The 13,717-nt window shown below is 40.6% G+C and overlaps 1 protein-coding gene across 4 annotated transcripts in view; it reads left to right on the forward strand.

Moving 5' to 3' along the window:
* Positions 1-3,751: 3,751 nt before the first annotated feature.
* TDRD5 (tudor domain containing 5) overlaps positions 3,752-13,717 on the forward strand; it is a gene marked incomplete at both ends in the record, with an annotated part of 89,624 nt that continues 79,658 nt past the window's right edge. For 3 of the 4 annotated variants that reach the window (XM_082652975.1, XM_082652976.1, XM_082652977.1), the window contains 3 exons: positions 3,752-3,983; positions 4,595-5,002; positions 7,146-7,336. In XM_082652975.1, coding sequence (XP_082509101.1) covers positions 3,752-3,983; positions 4,595-5,002; positions 7,146-7,336 — 831 coding nt within the window. The remainder of the gene's footprint in view (positions 3,984-4,594; positions 5,003-7,145; positions 7,337-13,717) is intronic. The other variant, XM_082652978.1, reaches the window with a different exon arrangement.

A 13,717-nucleotide genomic window follows, 5' to 3' on the forward strand; every position in this document is an offset into this window, starting at 1 on the left:
AGTTAATTACCAGAAGAAAAGTGGGCTCTGGTCATCATAATAGGCTGCAGGATGGCAAACACATTGGCCTGACTCACAGAGCTCTCTGGTTGTGGTAATTAATTGTAGGATCCCAAGGAATGAACTCAACAAAGGACTCACTAAGTCTTTTTGATTTGTGTAACTACAAAAGCAAACAAACCAACAAAACAATTCTTGGTCTTTGTGAACAGAGGCCTCTCGTGAGTGAGCGACATGACTTGTCAATCCTATTCCAAGAACTAAATCAGATCCCAGACCCAGAGCATCTTGCGTGTAGCCTAAATATTCTTAAAGAAGGATGCTGCTGAAACACTGTACCTAAGGACTGCAAACCTTTTCTCCAGCCTTTCCCCAAAGGTCTTGCAGTCCCTTATGGATAACTGATCTGGAGAAAAGGAGGAACTAAACTTTTCAGTAACTATCACTAATTTCAAACAAACACAAACGTCACTGTTTGCTGTCAGCATTCTGAGCTTATAGGGGTTAGGTGATAAATGAATTAAATTCTGGTCCAAGTTCACCTTTGGGCAGGGCTAGTGGGACTGTGAATTCATCCTGTGGTTAGTACCCTACTTGCCAAGTAAATAGCTGGAATAGGTAATTTAGCAACTGACAGAATTCCTACATGGGCACATTCACTCATTGAGTAAGGGCTATTCTGGAAGAAAATGCCAAGTGGAGTGCCAAAATAGTAGATCAAAAGCATTACCACATACCTGGAGAATTCCAGAGGTGAGTGTCACCATCAAAGGCGTGAAAGATGCTAGGGTGATGGTTCCCACCTCATTCCCATTTACTTCCCAGTTTAGCCATCACAGAAGTCTGACAGGTCTCAGAGAATGACAGTGCATTATTGTAAACCCAAGCAAGTGATAATTCCAGTTGTAGCTACTCTTCCAAAGGGGGTCTCCTTATTGAAGAAACTCAGCCCCTGACACTCAGCAGTTATTGATCTGGGACTTAGCTCCAGAATATCTTTGTAAAAAATCCTTTTTTTTTTTTTTACATTACTCACCAATAACTTTCTATATTCAATCAAAAGTTTTGTTTTTATTGCCTATCACTCTTACATCCTTGTTCATTTCTATCAGTTTCTTCTCTTTAAAGTGGGGATCATAACTGTACCTTTCTCTGAGTAATCGGGAAGAAAACTTGATAATCTATGCAAAGAGCATGTAGTAAGTGCTCCATAGGTGTTACCTATTATCTTAGATAATTGGGGATGAAAATCTGGGATGTCGTTTTTCAATCCATTGTTCATTTTGCTGGAGTCATTCTCAAGTTGTTTAGCGAGATGATAAACTTTCAGAATTTCTGCGTGTCTGAAATGTCTTTTCCTCCACTTAAATGCTGATTTGACTGGTAAAGAATTCCAGTTTCAGCTTTGAAGATATTGTTCCATTGAGAAATCCAATGGCAGTCTAATTTCCATTGCTTTATAGGTAACCTGTTTCTATATAAAAGCTCTTCTTTTTCTCCTAGGTTTTGTCTAGGATGGGATCTTAGTTTCATTAGTTATCCTAAGGACTCAGATGGCCCATTTAATCTGAAAATTTGTGTTTTTCTTCAAATCTGAGACATTTTCTTCTTTTTAAACGTCCAACCCTCACCACCATTCCATTGTTTCTGTAACATCTGTCATTCAGATGTTGGAACGTCTGGCTGGATCCATTCTTCATGTCTCATAATTTTCCTTTTTGTTAATTTGCGCTATTTAGCCCTGTCCGTTCTGCTATAAACCAGCCCATAAATCTTTTCTGTCTTTCAGAGATTACAAAATATTCCTGGTTCATTGATGGAACATTTTGTTTTTAGAGGTTTTTTTTTTTTTTTAATGTCATGGGATTTTAGATGGAAGCTAAAGTAGATGTGTGTGCTCTGATTTCCTTCTTGATTCGAATTCCTTGGTTATCTTTTGGTTTGTCTTGTTCCTTTAATTAGATTGTATATTTTAAGGTAAAAGTCTTCATACTACGCCTCTCTAGTCTACACCTCTTATATACTGTTTTCTGGTTTTCTAGCACCTTATAAATCTGGCTCTTTCCACCTATCCAATAAATACACCCCCAGGTTGTTTGCTCAAATACATCCTCTTCTTTAGTTTCCCAGCTCTTTCATCTCCAGGGGCACCTGGAATGTTCTCCAGTCATTCAAGAAGCCCTCCTCGGGCTTCCCTGGTGGCGCAGTGGTGGGGGGTCCGCCTGCCGATGCAGGGGACGCGGGTTCGTGCCCCGATCTGGTTGGATCCCGCATGCCGCGGAGCGGCTGGGCCCGTGAGCCATGGCCGCTGGGCCTGCGCGTCCGGAGTCTGTGCTCCTCAACGGGAGAGGCCACAACAGTGAGAGGCCCACGTACCGCAAAAAAAAAAAAAAAAAAAAAAGAAGCCCTCCTTGCCTCACCCATTCCTCTCTTCCGGGAGCCAAAGTTGCATCTATCTAGCTCAGCAGTGATTCTCCACCAAGCACCAGAATTGCCTAAAAATTTCCCCCAATAGACCTAGACCTGCTGAATCAGAATTTCTGCCGATCAGACCTGGGCATCATTTTTCTTCCTTAAATAAGCTCCACGGGTGAATGAGAGGCACACCGAGGCTAAGAACCTCGCAGCCTCCTTATCGGGCTGCCCGTCCGTAGGGCGGGACTGACCCTCCCTGACCCTGGCTGGGAGGTCTTTGGAGGGGTTCTTGCGCGCTGCCGCCCCGCGTGTCTTCCAAGCACGTCGCAAGAGGCAGGCGCCGGATATCCCAGAAGGCCACCTACGCGGCCTGGGAGCCCGGCCAAGCGGCCCCAGGACTGCGGCTGAACCCAGGCTAGACTCCGGAGCAGCCAGGACCTGCCCGACCTTCTGTCCCTGAGGGGCCGGAACGCGGCGCCATGGGAGCGCCACGCGGGCCCTCCGGCACCAGTGCGCAGGCGCGCAACCCGCTTCGCAGCTCCTCTTACGTGGCCGCTAGTTAAGGGAGCGCCTTTGACTTTGCGAGGCCCACAACGGCAGCGCCGGCGCCAGCTCCAGGGTGAGGGGCGCTTCGCCTGCTTCCCTCCGGCCTGCCTCTTTTACCCTGGGTCGTGGGCAGTCACCGGGGCAGGCGCAAGGACAAGTCCCCATTTTGCCGGCGCCCTTGAGAGACGTTGGGAGCGGGGCAGGGGACCCCACCTCCACCCGTCGCCCGAGCGAAGTAGGGAGGGGGTGGGCAACGATGAGGTCGTTGACTCGGAAGGGGACGCGGGGATCCTCCGCATAGGTTTGGGGTGGAGAAAGTATGCCGGTGCGAGCGTCTTTACGCGGAGCCCTGTCCTCGCGCTGGGAAAGGGGTGTTGCATTTGCCTCCTTCCCAGCCCTGGTTCCCAAAGAGTGGATGAAAGATTTATCTGATACGAAGTTTGCAGTGTAGAGTGAGACCCCGAGCAATCCGAGTTAACGCTTCACCGAAAAACGAGCCAGGAAGTCGGACTTCTCACACGCTAGGCCGTGGCAGGGATTTCTTGCGATGCACACGGGTTAATCAACACAGGTTGGGATAAAGACTGAATTGTATGGGGGCTTTGCTAAACGAAGTTTCAGAGCACCCTCGAGGTACTGCTTCTGCCTCATCACCTGTAGAAGTCGCATCTCAGTTGTTTGTATTCCACTATTGGCCATTTTAGACTTCTTATTGTATTTATTTTTCCATCTTGGGTTTGCCTGCTTTTCCTCACGAGCAGTGTTTCTGTCTTAAGTCTTGTAGGGCGCAATGTCTGAACAAGAGCGTATACAGGAATGCCTGAGGAAGGAAATAAGGTCACTTCTCATTTCCACCAAAGATGGTTTGACCCCAGAGCAGTTGGAAAAGGAGTACCTTTTTATGGTTGGCAACCGTTTACCACTCCGAAACCTTGGGTATCGGTCCACCATGGAGCTGGTGTTGGGTATGCCTGATGTTGTCAGTGTCTACCCCTGTGGGGACGGTACTGTAATACTGAAAGGTAGGTTTAAGATTTGAAGGTCTTTGAACTTTGCAATAATAATCACTTAGTAAAGAATTGTTCTAGCTCTGCAATTATCCTGCATCCCCAGCAGGGGATTTTACTTTTGTGAGGGAGAAGAGGGATCATAGGCACCTTAGAGGTTGTGGACAGAGTTAGAGCTTTAGCACAACCAAGAAACCTTCCCCAGAATACTGTGCATTCACAAAAACTACCCTGTGCATGTGATTTAATATTATTGCACCTTAAGTCAGGAGAAACTTAACAATGGGACTTCAAATTATGAAATCACGTTTAAAATTTCATAAAGCACAGAAACATAATTGTCGAGAAGTTTATTGTTCATCTCCAGAGTTTCAGATCTTTCAGGAGTTAATTAGCAGCAGTGATAATAAATTGGGTTTTACTGTTCATTCTTCATCCTGTAGTAGAGAAGCTAACAAGCTGTTGTCTAAAATGCAAGAAATGGAGCAAGTAAGGGTTTGTGTTTATCATGTCACCTATATACACAGCTCCTTGGAGAGTTACAAATTATATAACCACAGATGCAAAGAATAAAGAAGGAAGTAAGTTTTCACCTAAATATGATTTCTTTTTTCACACCTCCTTAGCCATTCCAGATGAATCCACCAAAGGAATAGCAAGTTTAGTTGCAAAACAGAGGGGCAGCCATAAGGTTCGAAACTCCATGCAGAAGGGAAGGGCCAGTGTTCGCTTTGGGCCCAGATCTCAACGGCGAGTACCTTACCGAGGAAGGGTGCCCCCTATTCTTCCAGCTGTCGTGAAGAGTGAGTTGAAAGACCTCTTGACGTTATCTCCTATTCTCCTTTCTGATTTTGAGAACGCATTTGCCAAGCGATTTGGACGATCATTCCAGTATGTGCAGTATGGCTTCTTCTCTATGTTTGAGGCGCTGAATGCCGCTGCAGATGTCATTTCTGTAGAACAGACCAGAGCAGGTTCTTTGTTGATGCTGAAGAAGAGCCTATCTGAGGAAAAGCAGAGAGGATGGCCAGCAGGTAAGCATATTAGCACTGGTAACTATTGCAGATCAGCAGACTTTGGAGCAGTTGTAGTACATATGTACGTATGTATGTAATGGCTAAGCTTCAACAGTTTGTTGAAGTTGCATCCTGGCTCTACCACTTGCTAGCTATATGATCTCAGGCGAGTTACTTAAAATGTCTAAGTCTTAGTTCCCTCATCTCTAGAATAGGAATAATAATACTTACCTCTTGGAGTCAGGCTGAGATGGGGGTCTGTAAAGTGCCTGGCATTTAGTAAGCTCATAATAAGTGGTAGCTATTATTATGAAGACACAAGATCAGCTCTCTCTAGAGTACTGAAAAAGAACATTAGTTATATGTGTTCAGGTAAAGAAGATATAACATGGAAAATGAAAAGTTTTAAAAATAATACTAGGGCTTCCCTGGTGGCACAGTGGTTGAGAGTCCGCCTGCTGATGCAGGGGACGTGGGTTCGTGCCCCCGTCTGGGAAGATCCCACATGCCGCGGAGAGGCTAGGCCCGTGAGCCATGGCCACTGAGCCTGTGCGTCCGGAGCCTGTGCTCCACAATGGGAGAGACCACAAGAGTGAGAGGCCTGCGTACCGCAAAATAATAATAATAATACTAGTTTGTAGCATTTGCCATCTGATCTTTGCTAACACTGATCTTTGATATCCTAGCAGGCATTGTAGTAATTGATGTAGTGTAATGATAACCACCTTATTTGTATAGCAATTTACCTTGGATTCTCATACCATAGACAAGTTGGGTGAGTAACCCAATCTTATCCTTATAGTTAAGGAAGCCAAAGCTCAAGAAAGTTAAATGACTTTCTGAAAATTTCATGACTTGAAAAGTGGTACAGCTAGAGTTAGATACTGAACTCTTACTACTGCTCATTCAGTGAGCTTTTCCTACCCAATCACTGTCTCCCTTAAGGGCTCAGAAAACTGATGTGATCATTTGTATAGTGTCCCTCTAGACCCTTGACTGTATAGAATCTATACACTGCCTATTTGGGGAATTCTATGCCTGTTTCAATGATTTTCTTTTTTTCTCAAAATTTGTATTTAGATTAATATAGGTGAACCATGAGAATATCATGAATTTACAAACCAATATTTAAATTGTGGTGGGAAGTGTAATTTGACAAGAATATGCTAGGGGGTTTACAGACTCTGGTCAGGGAAGGCTGTAGGGGCCACTGAGTGTTTTGAGTCTAAACCTCAACCGTATCAGTATTTGTTTTAAAAATTAAAAACAATTTTTTTTGGCCCTGCTGCGCGACTTGTGGGATCTCAGTTCTCTGACCCCCAACTGTTGAACCGAGGCCACAGCCGTGAAAGCCCGGAATCCTAATCACTAGGCCACCTGGGAACTCCCTGTATCAGTATTCTTACGCTGCTCAAACTTTGGGAGAGTAACTCATGCTATTAAACTTACGTGAGATTGAGTTGTATAAAGCAGTTTGCCAACTTATTGACTTGTGGGGGGTGGATATTCCTTCCCAGTGATTGAATTGTTCATTTTCCCCATACACGGTACCTTATTCCTCATCAGGATATCTTGGAAGTAATTTTTTTTTGTGTGTGAGCTTGATCTTAGGGTAAAGAAAGAGCTAGGCCATAGTGGAGTCCGGTGATCTGTCTTTCATGTTGTATAACAGAATATACCTCTCCTGTAGTATTCCCCTCCATACAAATCTTGAAGAAAAAAAATCTATACTCTAGAAGAATATCCTTTATTCTGTAGCTTTTCATTCCCCACCCCTCCCCCCATACCACTAGATGGTTATCCAGTTTGAAAAGCATAATTCAAGCAGATTCCTTATTTGAAGACTTTTTGGTCTCCTAAACAGGATACAGCTTTTTAGGTTTATACCTATTGAATCCTGCCTCTTTGTAATTATATTCAGGTGTCCTTAAGTGGAGTTTTAGATAGCCCCAACCTTTCAGTAACACACTTATGATCTTTTGGTTTTCTTCTGTAGGTGACTAATCATTCCCTTGTATGTAAATTTTATTGGCTTAATATAAAAATGTAAGCTTACTTAATTTTTAGTTCTAAGTTGAGGGCCTAGCCTCTATATATAAATACCAGAAAACTAGAAATTGTTAGTGATAATTTTTCTCTCCTCTTCTTTTATTCGCAAAAGGTAAAATTTTTACCCAGCCTTTTAGAAGGAAGCAACAAGGGTCATATCCCACAGGTTCCCCAGTAGCAATGGCACGCTTTTCACAGCCCACTTCAAACATGGAACCACCGAAGCAAATACTGGACGTGGAGAATACTTCTAGGTCAAATGTGGAGACTTCAAGGCTGAATCACACTGAAAAATTAAACCAGGTGAGATATCCGACTTTGGAGTTATAAATACACCAAAAATGTGTTTAAATTCAGTGGCTATTACTTAGCTCTCATGGAAAAGCTGACCTTTTAAAATTCAAGTCGTTCACTTATTTCACATTTAACTTAAGCATTTTCTATGGTTCTGTGGATTAGTTAAGAAGTGAGAGGTGGCAGTGAAAAAAGAGTACAATTTTATCAACTCCATGGTTTCAACTGTTTTCTGCAGATGACTCCCAAATCTGTATCTCTAGTTGCAGCTTCTCACCAAAGTTATAGGAGCATATTTGCAACTTAACTCATGAATATCTTCACCTGAATGGCTGGCCCTGAGCACTGCAATCCTGGTATTTTTCTGTGACTATGATGCTGAAGGACTTTGAGTAAAACCTACTAGAATAAAGCCAACAAAAGCCTGATTATGTTAGCAAGATAACAACCTAAGTAGAGCTCCAAATAAGCACATGGAAATTAAAGACATAAAAGTGCTTCATTTCTATAACTTAAAAAAATTAGCTTCAGTAACATAATTTACATATAGTAAAATTTGCCCATTGAAAATGTACACTTTGAGTTTTAACATATGTATCTAGTTGTGTAATCACCATCAAAATCAAGAAACAGCATTTCCATCATCTCCCCAAAGTTCCTTCATGCCACTTCGTAGTTGATATCTTTCCCCAACTACAGCTACAGGCAACCACTGCTTTCTATAAGTATAATTTTGACTTTCCAAGAGTTTCATATAAGTGGGATTAACTAATGCTTAGCTTTTTGTGTCTGGCTTCTTTAACAGGATGCTTTTGAGATTCATCCAGTATGTATCAGTGGTTTGTTCCTTTTTCTTGTTGAGTATCATTCCACTGTACTGATATACCTCAATTTGTTATCCATTCACCATTAGATAATATTTGTTTCCTGTTTGGGGTATTATGAATAAAGCTGCTATGAACATTTGCTTACACTTTGTATGAACATTGACTTCATTTCTCTTGGGTCAATACCTAGGAGTAGGATTGTTGGGTCAGACAGTAAGTTTAACTTTTTAAGAAATTGCCAAACTGTTTCCAAAGTGGCTGTACAGTTTTACTTTCTCATGAGCTATGTATAAGAGTTCCACTTGCATCTTTGTTAACATTTGATGTTATCAGTTTAAAAAACAGTAGCCATTTGAGTGCGTGTATAGTAGTATCTCATTATGGCTTTAACTGAAATTTCTCTAATGATAAATAATATTGGGTATCCTTTCGTAAGTATATTTGCCATTTGTATATCTTCTTTGAAGTGTCTAATAATATCTTTTGCTCATTATTAAAAATCGAGTTTTCTTTGTATTGAGTTGGAAGAGTTATTTATGTATGCTGGTTACAAGTCCTTTATTTTATTTATTTTATTTATTTTTATTTTTTTGGCAGTACGCAGGCCTTTCACGGCCGTGGCCTCTCCTGCCGCGGAGCACAGGCTCCGGACGTGCAGGCCCAGCGGCCATGGCCCACGGGCCCAGCCACTCCGCGGCATGCGGGATCCTCCCAAACCAGGGCTCGAACCCGTGTCCCCTGCGTCGGCAGACAGACTCCCAACCACTGCGCCACCAGGGAAGCCCACAAGTCCTTTATTGAGACATGTTTTGCAAATATTTTCTCCTGGTCTTGCTTACCTCTTCATTTCCTGAATCCTGTCTTTTGTGGGGAAGTCTTTAATTTTGACGAAATCTAATTTATTTATTTTTTTCTTTTGGTTCTTGCCTACCTAATAGATTTTTGGTTAATCCAGAGTCACAAAAATATTTTTCTATGTTTTATTCTATAAGTTTTTTGATTTTAGTTCTTAGGTCTATTTCAAGTTAATTTTTGTGTAAGGTACCATGTGTGGATCAAAGTTTTCTGCATATGGATAGCCAATTATTCCAGCACTATTTTTAAATTTTTTATTATTTTTAAATTTAATTTTATTTATTTATTTTTGGCCATGGGGCATGGCATGTGAGAGCTTAGTTCCCCAACCAGGGATCCAGCATACACCTCCTGCATTGGAAGCTTGGAGTCTTCACCACTGGACTGCCAGGGGAATCCCCAGCACTATTTTTGAAAAACATTCTTTCCTCACTGGACTACCTTATTACTTTGGCACTTCTGTAAAATCTGTTGACCTCATCTATGTGTAGGTCTCTTTCAGGACTCTCTGTCTCTCTCTCTATTCTGGTCCACTGATCTACATTGATCTGTCTTTTTGCAAGTATCACACTGTCTTGATGACTGTAGTTTTATAATATGCTGAAATTATATGGTTAGGTCCTACAGCTTTGTTCTTTTAAAAATTGCTTTGGCGGGCTTCCCTGGTGGTGCAGCGGTTGAGAATCCGCCTGCCGATGCAGGGAACGTGGGTTTGTGCCCCGGTCCGGGAAGATCCCACATGCCACAGAGCGGCTGGGCCCATGAGCCATGGCCGCTGAGCCTGCGTGTCCGGAGCCTGTGCTCCGCAACGGGAGAGGCCACAACTGTGAGAGGCCTGTGTACCGCAAAAAAAAAAAAAAAAAAAAAAAAAAAAATTGCTTTGGCTATTCTAGGTTCTTTGAATTTCCATATAAACTTAATTTGATATAAATCAGCTTGTCAATTTCTACCAAAAATAATTATGCTCTCTGTGATTTTGATGAGAATTGCATTGGATCTATAGATAAGTTTGGGTGGAATTGACATCTTGACAATATTGAATCTGCTGATTCCTGAGCACAGTATAGCTCTCCATTGATTTAGATCTGTAAATTCTCTCAGCACTGTTTTATAGTTTTCAGTAAACAAGACTTGCATATATTTTGTTAAACTTACAGCTACATTTTTCATATTTCTGATACTATTATAAAGGGTATTGTCAATTTATTTTCTAGTTAATTATTGCTTGTATGTAGAAAATAAATTTTTTTTGTATATTGACCTTGTATCCTGTGACCTTGAATCAAGGTACTCAATAAACTCAACTCTAGTTTATACTGGGAGTAAAGACAGTTTTACTTCCATTTCAATCTATATGAATTTTTTTCTTACCTTATGACAAAGGCTAGTTTCTCTAGTTTAATAATGAATAGAAGTGGTGAGAGTAAAATTTCTTGCCTGGTTCCTAACTATAGGGGAAAAGCATTCATTTTTTCATCATTAACTATTATGTTAACTGTAGCATTTTTATAAATGCTCTATATTAGATTGAGGAAATACTTTTCTATTCCTAGATTCTGAGAATTTTTTCCATGAACGTATATTGAATTTTTCTCCATCCATTGAGATGATTATAGGATGTGATACTATGATTTATAATAAGAAATATATATTTGGTCTTCATCCTTTTCTGGCACGGAGCTCCTAAAACCTATGGAAATTCCTAAGTAAAGAGAGCAATAGAGGTATCTTTTGTTATTTTAATGAGGTAACTTTTGGAAATCACCTAAGGATGGGTTGCTGTTGGAGTCAGCCATGTAATTAGAGGGTTGGAGATTAAGTTCAGTCATAGCCAATGATTAATCAGTCATGCTGATATAATGACGCCTCCATGAAAACCCCAGAAGTCTGGGTTTAGAGAGCTACCAGGTTGGTGAACACCTAGAGATTTGGGGAGAATGGCATGCCAGGAGAAGGCATGGAAGTTCTTTGCCCCTTCCCATATACTTTGCCCTATGTATCTCTTCCATTTGACTTTTCCTGAGTTATATCTTTTTATTTATTTATTTTTCATTCATTAAAAAAATCGAGATATAATTGACATATAGCATTATATTAGTTTCAGTACAACGGGATTACAACAGGATTAGATATATGTATGTATTGTGAAATGATCACCACAGTAAGTGTAGTTAACATCCATCACCACACATCGTTACAAATTGTTTTTCTTGTCATGAGAACTTCTAAGATTTACTCTCTTAGCAACTTTTAATTATAGAATACATATTGTTATTAACATAGAATATATATTATTATTAATATACAATTAATATGTATATAAATAATAATTGCCATGCTGTACATTACATTCCCAGGACTGATAATAACTGGACGTTTGTACTTTTTGACCACCTTTACCCATTTTGCCCGCCCCCAGCATGCTGCCTCTGGCAACCACCCATCTGTTCTCTGTTTCTAAGAGTTTGGGTTTTTGTTGTTGTTATTTTTGTTTAACAGATTTTGCATGTAAGGGAGATCATACAGTATTTGTCTGTCTGACTTATTTTCCTTAGCATAATGCCCTCAAGTTTCATCCATTGTTATTACAAATTGTGGGATTTCCTTCTGGTTTTATGGCTGATATACATATTCCACAACTTCTTTATCTATTTATCGTTCGATGGACACTTAGGTTGTTTCCATGTCTTGGCTATTGTAAATAATGCTGCAACATGAGAGTGCAGATATCTTTTTGAGTTAGTGTTTTTGTTTCCTTCGGATAAATACCCAGTGGTGGAGTTGCTGGATGATATGGTGTTTCTCTGTACTGTTGTCCATAGTAGCTGCACCAATTTATATTCCCCCCAACAGTGCACAAGGGTTCCCTTTTCTCCACACCTTCGCCAACATTTGTTATTTCTAGTCTTTTTGATAATAGTCATTCTAACAGATGTTAGGTGATATTTCATTGTGGTTTGGTTTGCATTTCCCTGATGATTACTGATATCAAGCCACTTTTCATTTACCTATTGGACATCTGTATGTTTTGGGGAAAATGTTCAGATCCTCTGCTCATTTTTTAATTGAATTATTTAGTTTTTTTTGATGTTGCGTTGTGAGAGTCCTTTATATATTTTGGATATTAACCCCTTATCAAATATAAGATTTGCAAATATTTTCTCCCATTCATTTTATCGAGGTCTTCTTTTCTGTGCCGTAGATTTTTAGTTTGATGTAGTCCCACTTGTTTATTTTTGCTTTTGCTGCCTTTACTTTCAGTGTCAAATTCAAAATATCATTTCCAAGACCGAGGTCAAGGAGCTCACCATCTAAGTTTTCTTCTAGGATTTTTATGTTTTCTGGTCTTACGTTCAGGTTTTTAATCCATTTTGAGTTACTTTTTGTGTATGGTGTAGAGTTATATCCTTTTATGATAAACCCATAATCTAGTAATTAAAATGTTTCTCTGAGTTCTTTGAGCCATTATAGCAAATTAAATTGAACCCAAGCAGAGGATTGTGGAAACCTGATTTGTAGCCACTGGATCAGAAGCTCAGGTAACAACCTGGACTTGCAATTGTCATCTGAAGTCAGAGGATGGGGTGGGGGTTCAGTCTTGTAGAACTTGGCCCTTAACCTTGGAATCTGAATGCAATCGCCAATGTCAGAATTGAGTTGAATTGTAGGACACCCAGCTTGTGTTGAAGAATTGCTTGGATATGGGGAAACACCCTCACACTCATTGTAATTGGAGTCAGAATTCTGCAGAGCTTTTTCTTTTTTAATCTCTTTGTATGATAAATTACATTGATTTGGTCTTTTTTTTTTTTAGCATTAAAGGAACCTTATGTTGCTGAATGAATCCAGCATGTTGGTCATCATGTCTTTTTATATATTGCCGGATGTGATTTGCTGTTTTCTTGTTAAGGACCTTAGTGTTAATGTTCATAAGGTATATTTTTCTGTAGTTTTCTTGTAATATTTTATCGGGTTTTGGAATCATGGTAATACAGGCCTTTTGAACTGAGTTGGGACGTTTTCCTTCTTTTTTTTGGCAAGAGTTTGTATTAGGTTTCCCTAAACATTCCACTGAATTCATCAGTGAAGCAGTCTGGACCTGGGGATTTTTTGGGTAATGATTTTAAATTACAGACCCAGTTTCTTTAACAGATAAAGAACTATTCAGATTATCCATTTCTTTGTTAAATAAATTTGTTTATTTATGGCTGCGGTCTGCCTTCCTTGCTGCACGCGGGCTTTCTCTGGTTGCGGCAAGCGGGGGCTACTCTTCGTTGTGGTGCACAGGGTTCTCATTGCAGTGGCTTCTCTTTGTTGCAGAGCATGGGCTGTAGGTGTGTGGTCTTCAGTAGTTGTGGCATGCAGGCTCAGTAGTTGTGGCACATGGGCCTAGTTGCTCCATGGCATGTGGGATATTCCTGGACCAGGGCTTGAACCCATGTCCTCTGCATTGGCAGGCAGATTCTCAACCACTGTGCCACCAGGGAGGTCCCAGATTATCCATTTCTTTTTGAATGAGCTTTGATACTTTGTCTTTCAAGAAGATGTCCATTTCATCTCAGTTGTCAAATTTGTTGAAATAAATTTGTTTATAATATTCACTCATTGTCTTTTTAAGATCTGTAGGATTTGTGGTGAAGCACCTTCTTTCATTCCTAATATTGATAATTTCTCTTTTCTTCATGATCAGTCTGGCTAAAGATTTATT

Source organism: Grampus griseus (genome assembly GCF_964374135.1).
Source record: "Grampus griseus genome assembly, chromosome: 1".
NCBI lineage: Eukaryota > Metazoa > Chordata > Mammalia > Artiodactyla > Delphinidae > Grampus > Grampus griseus.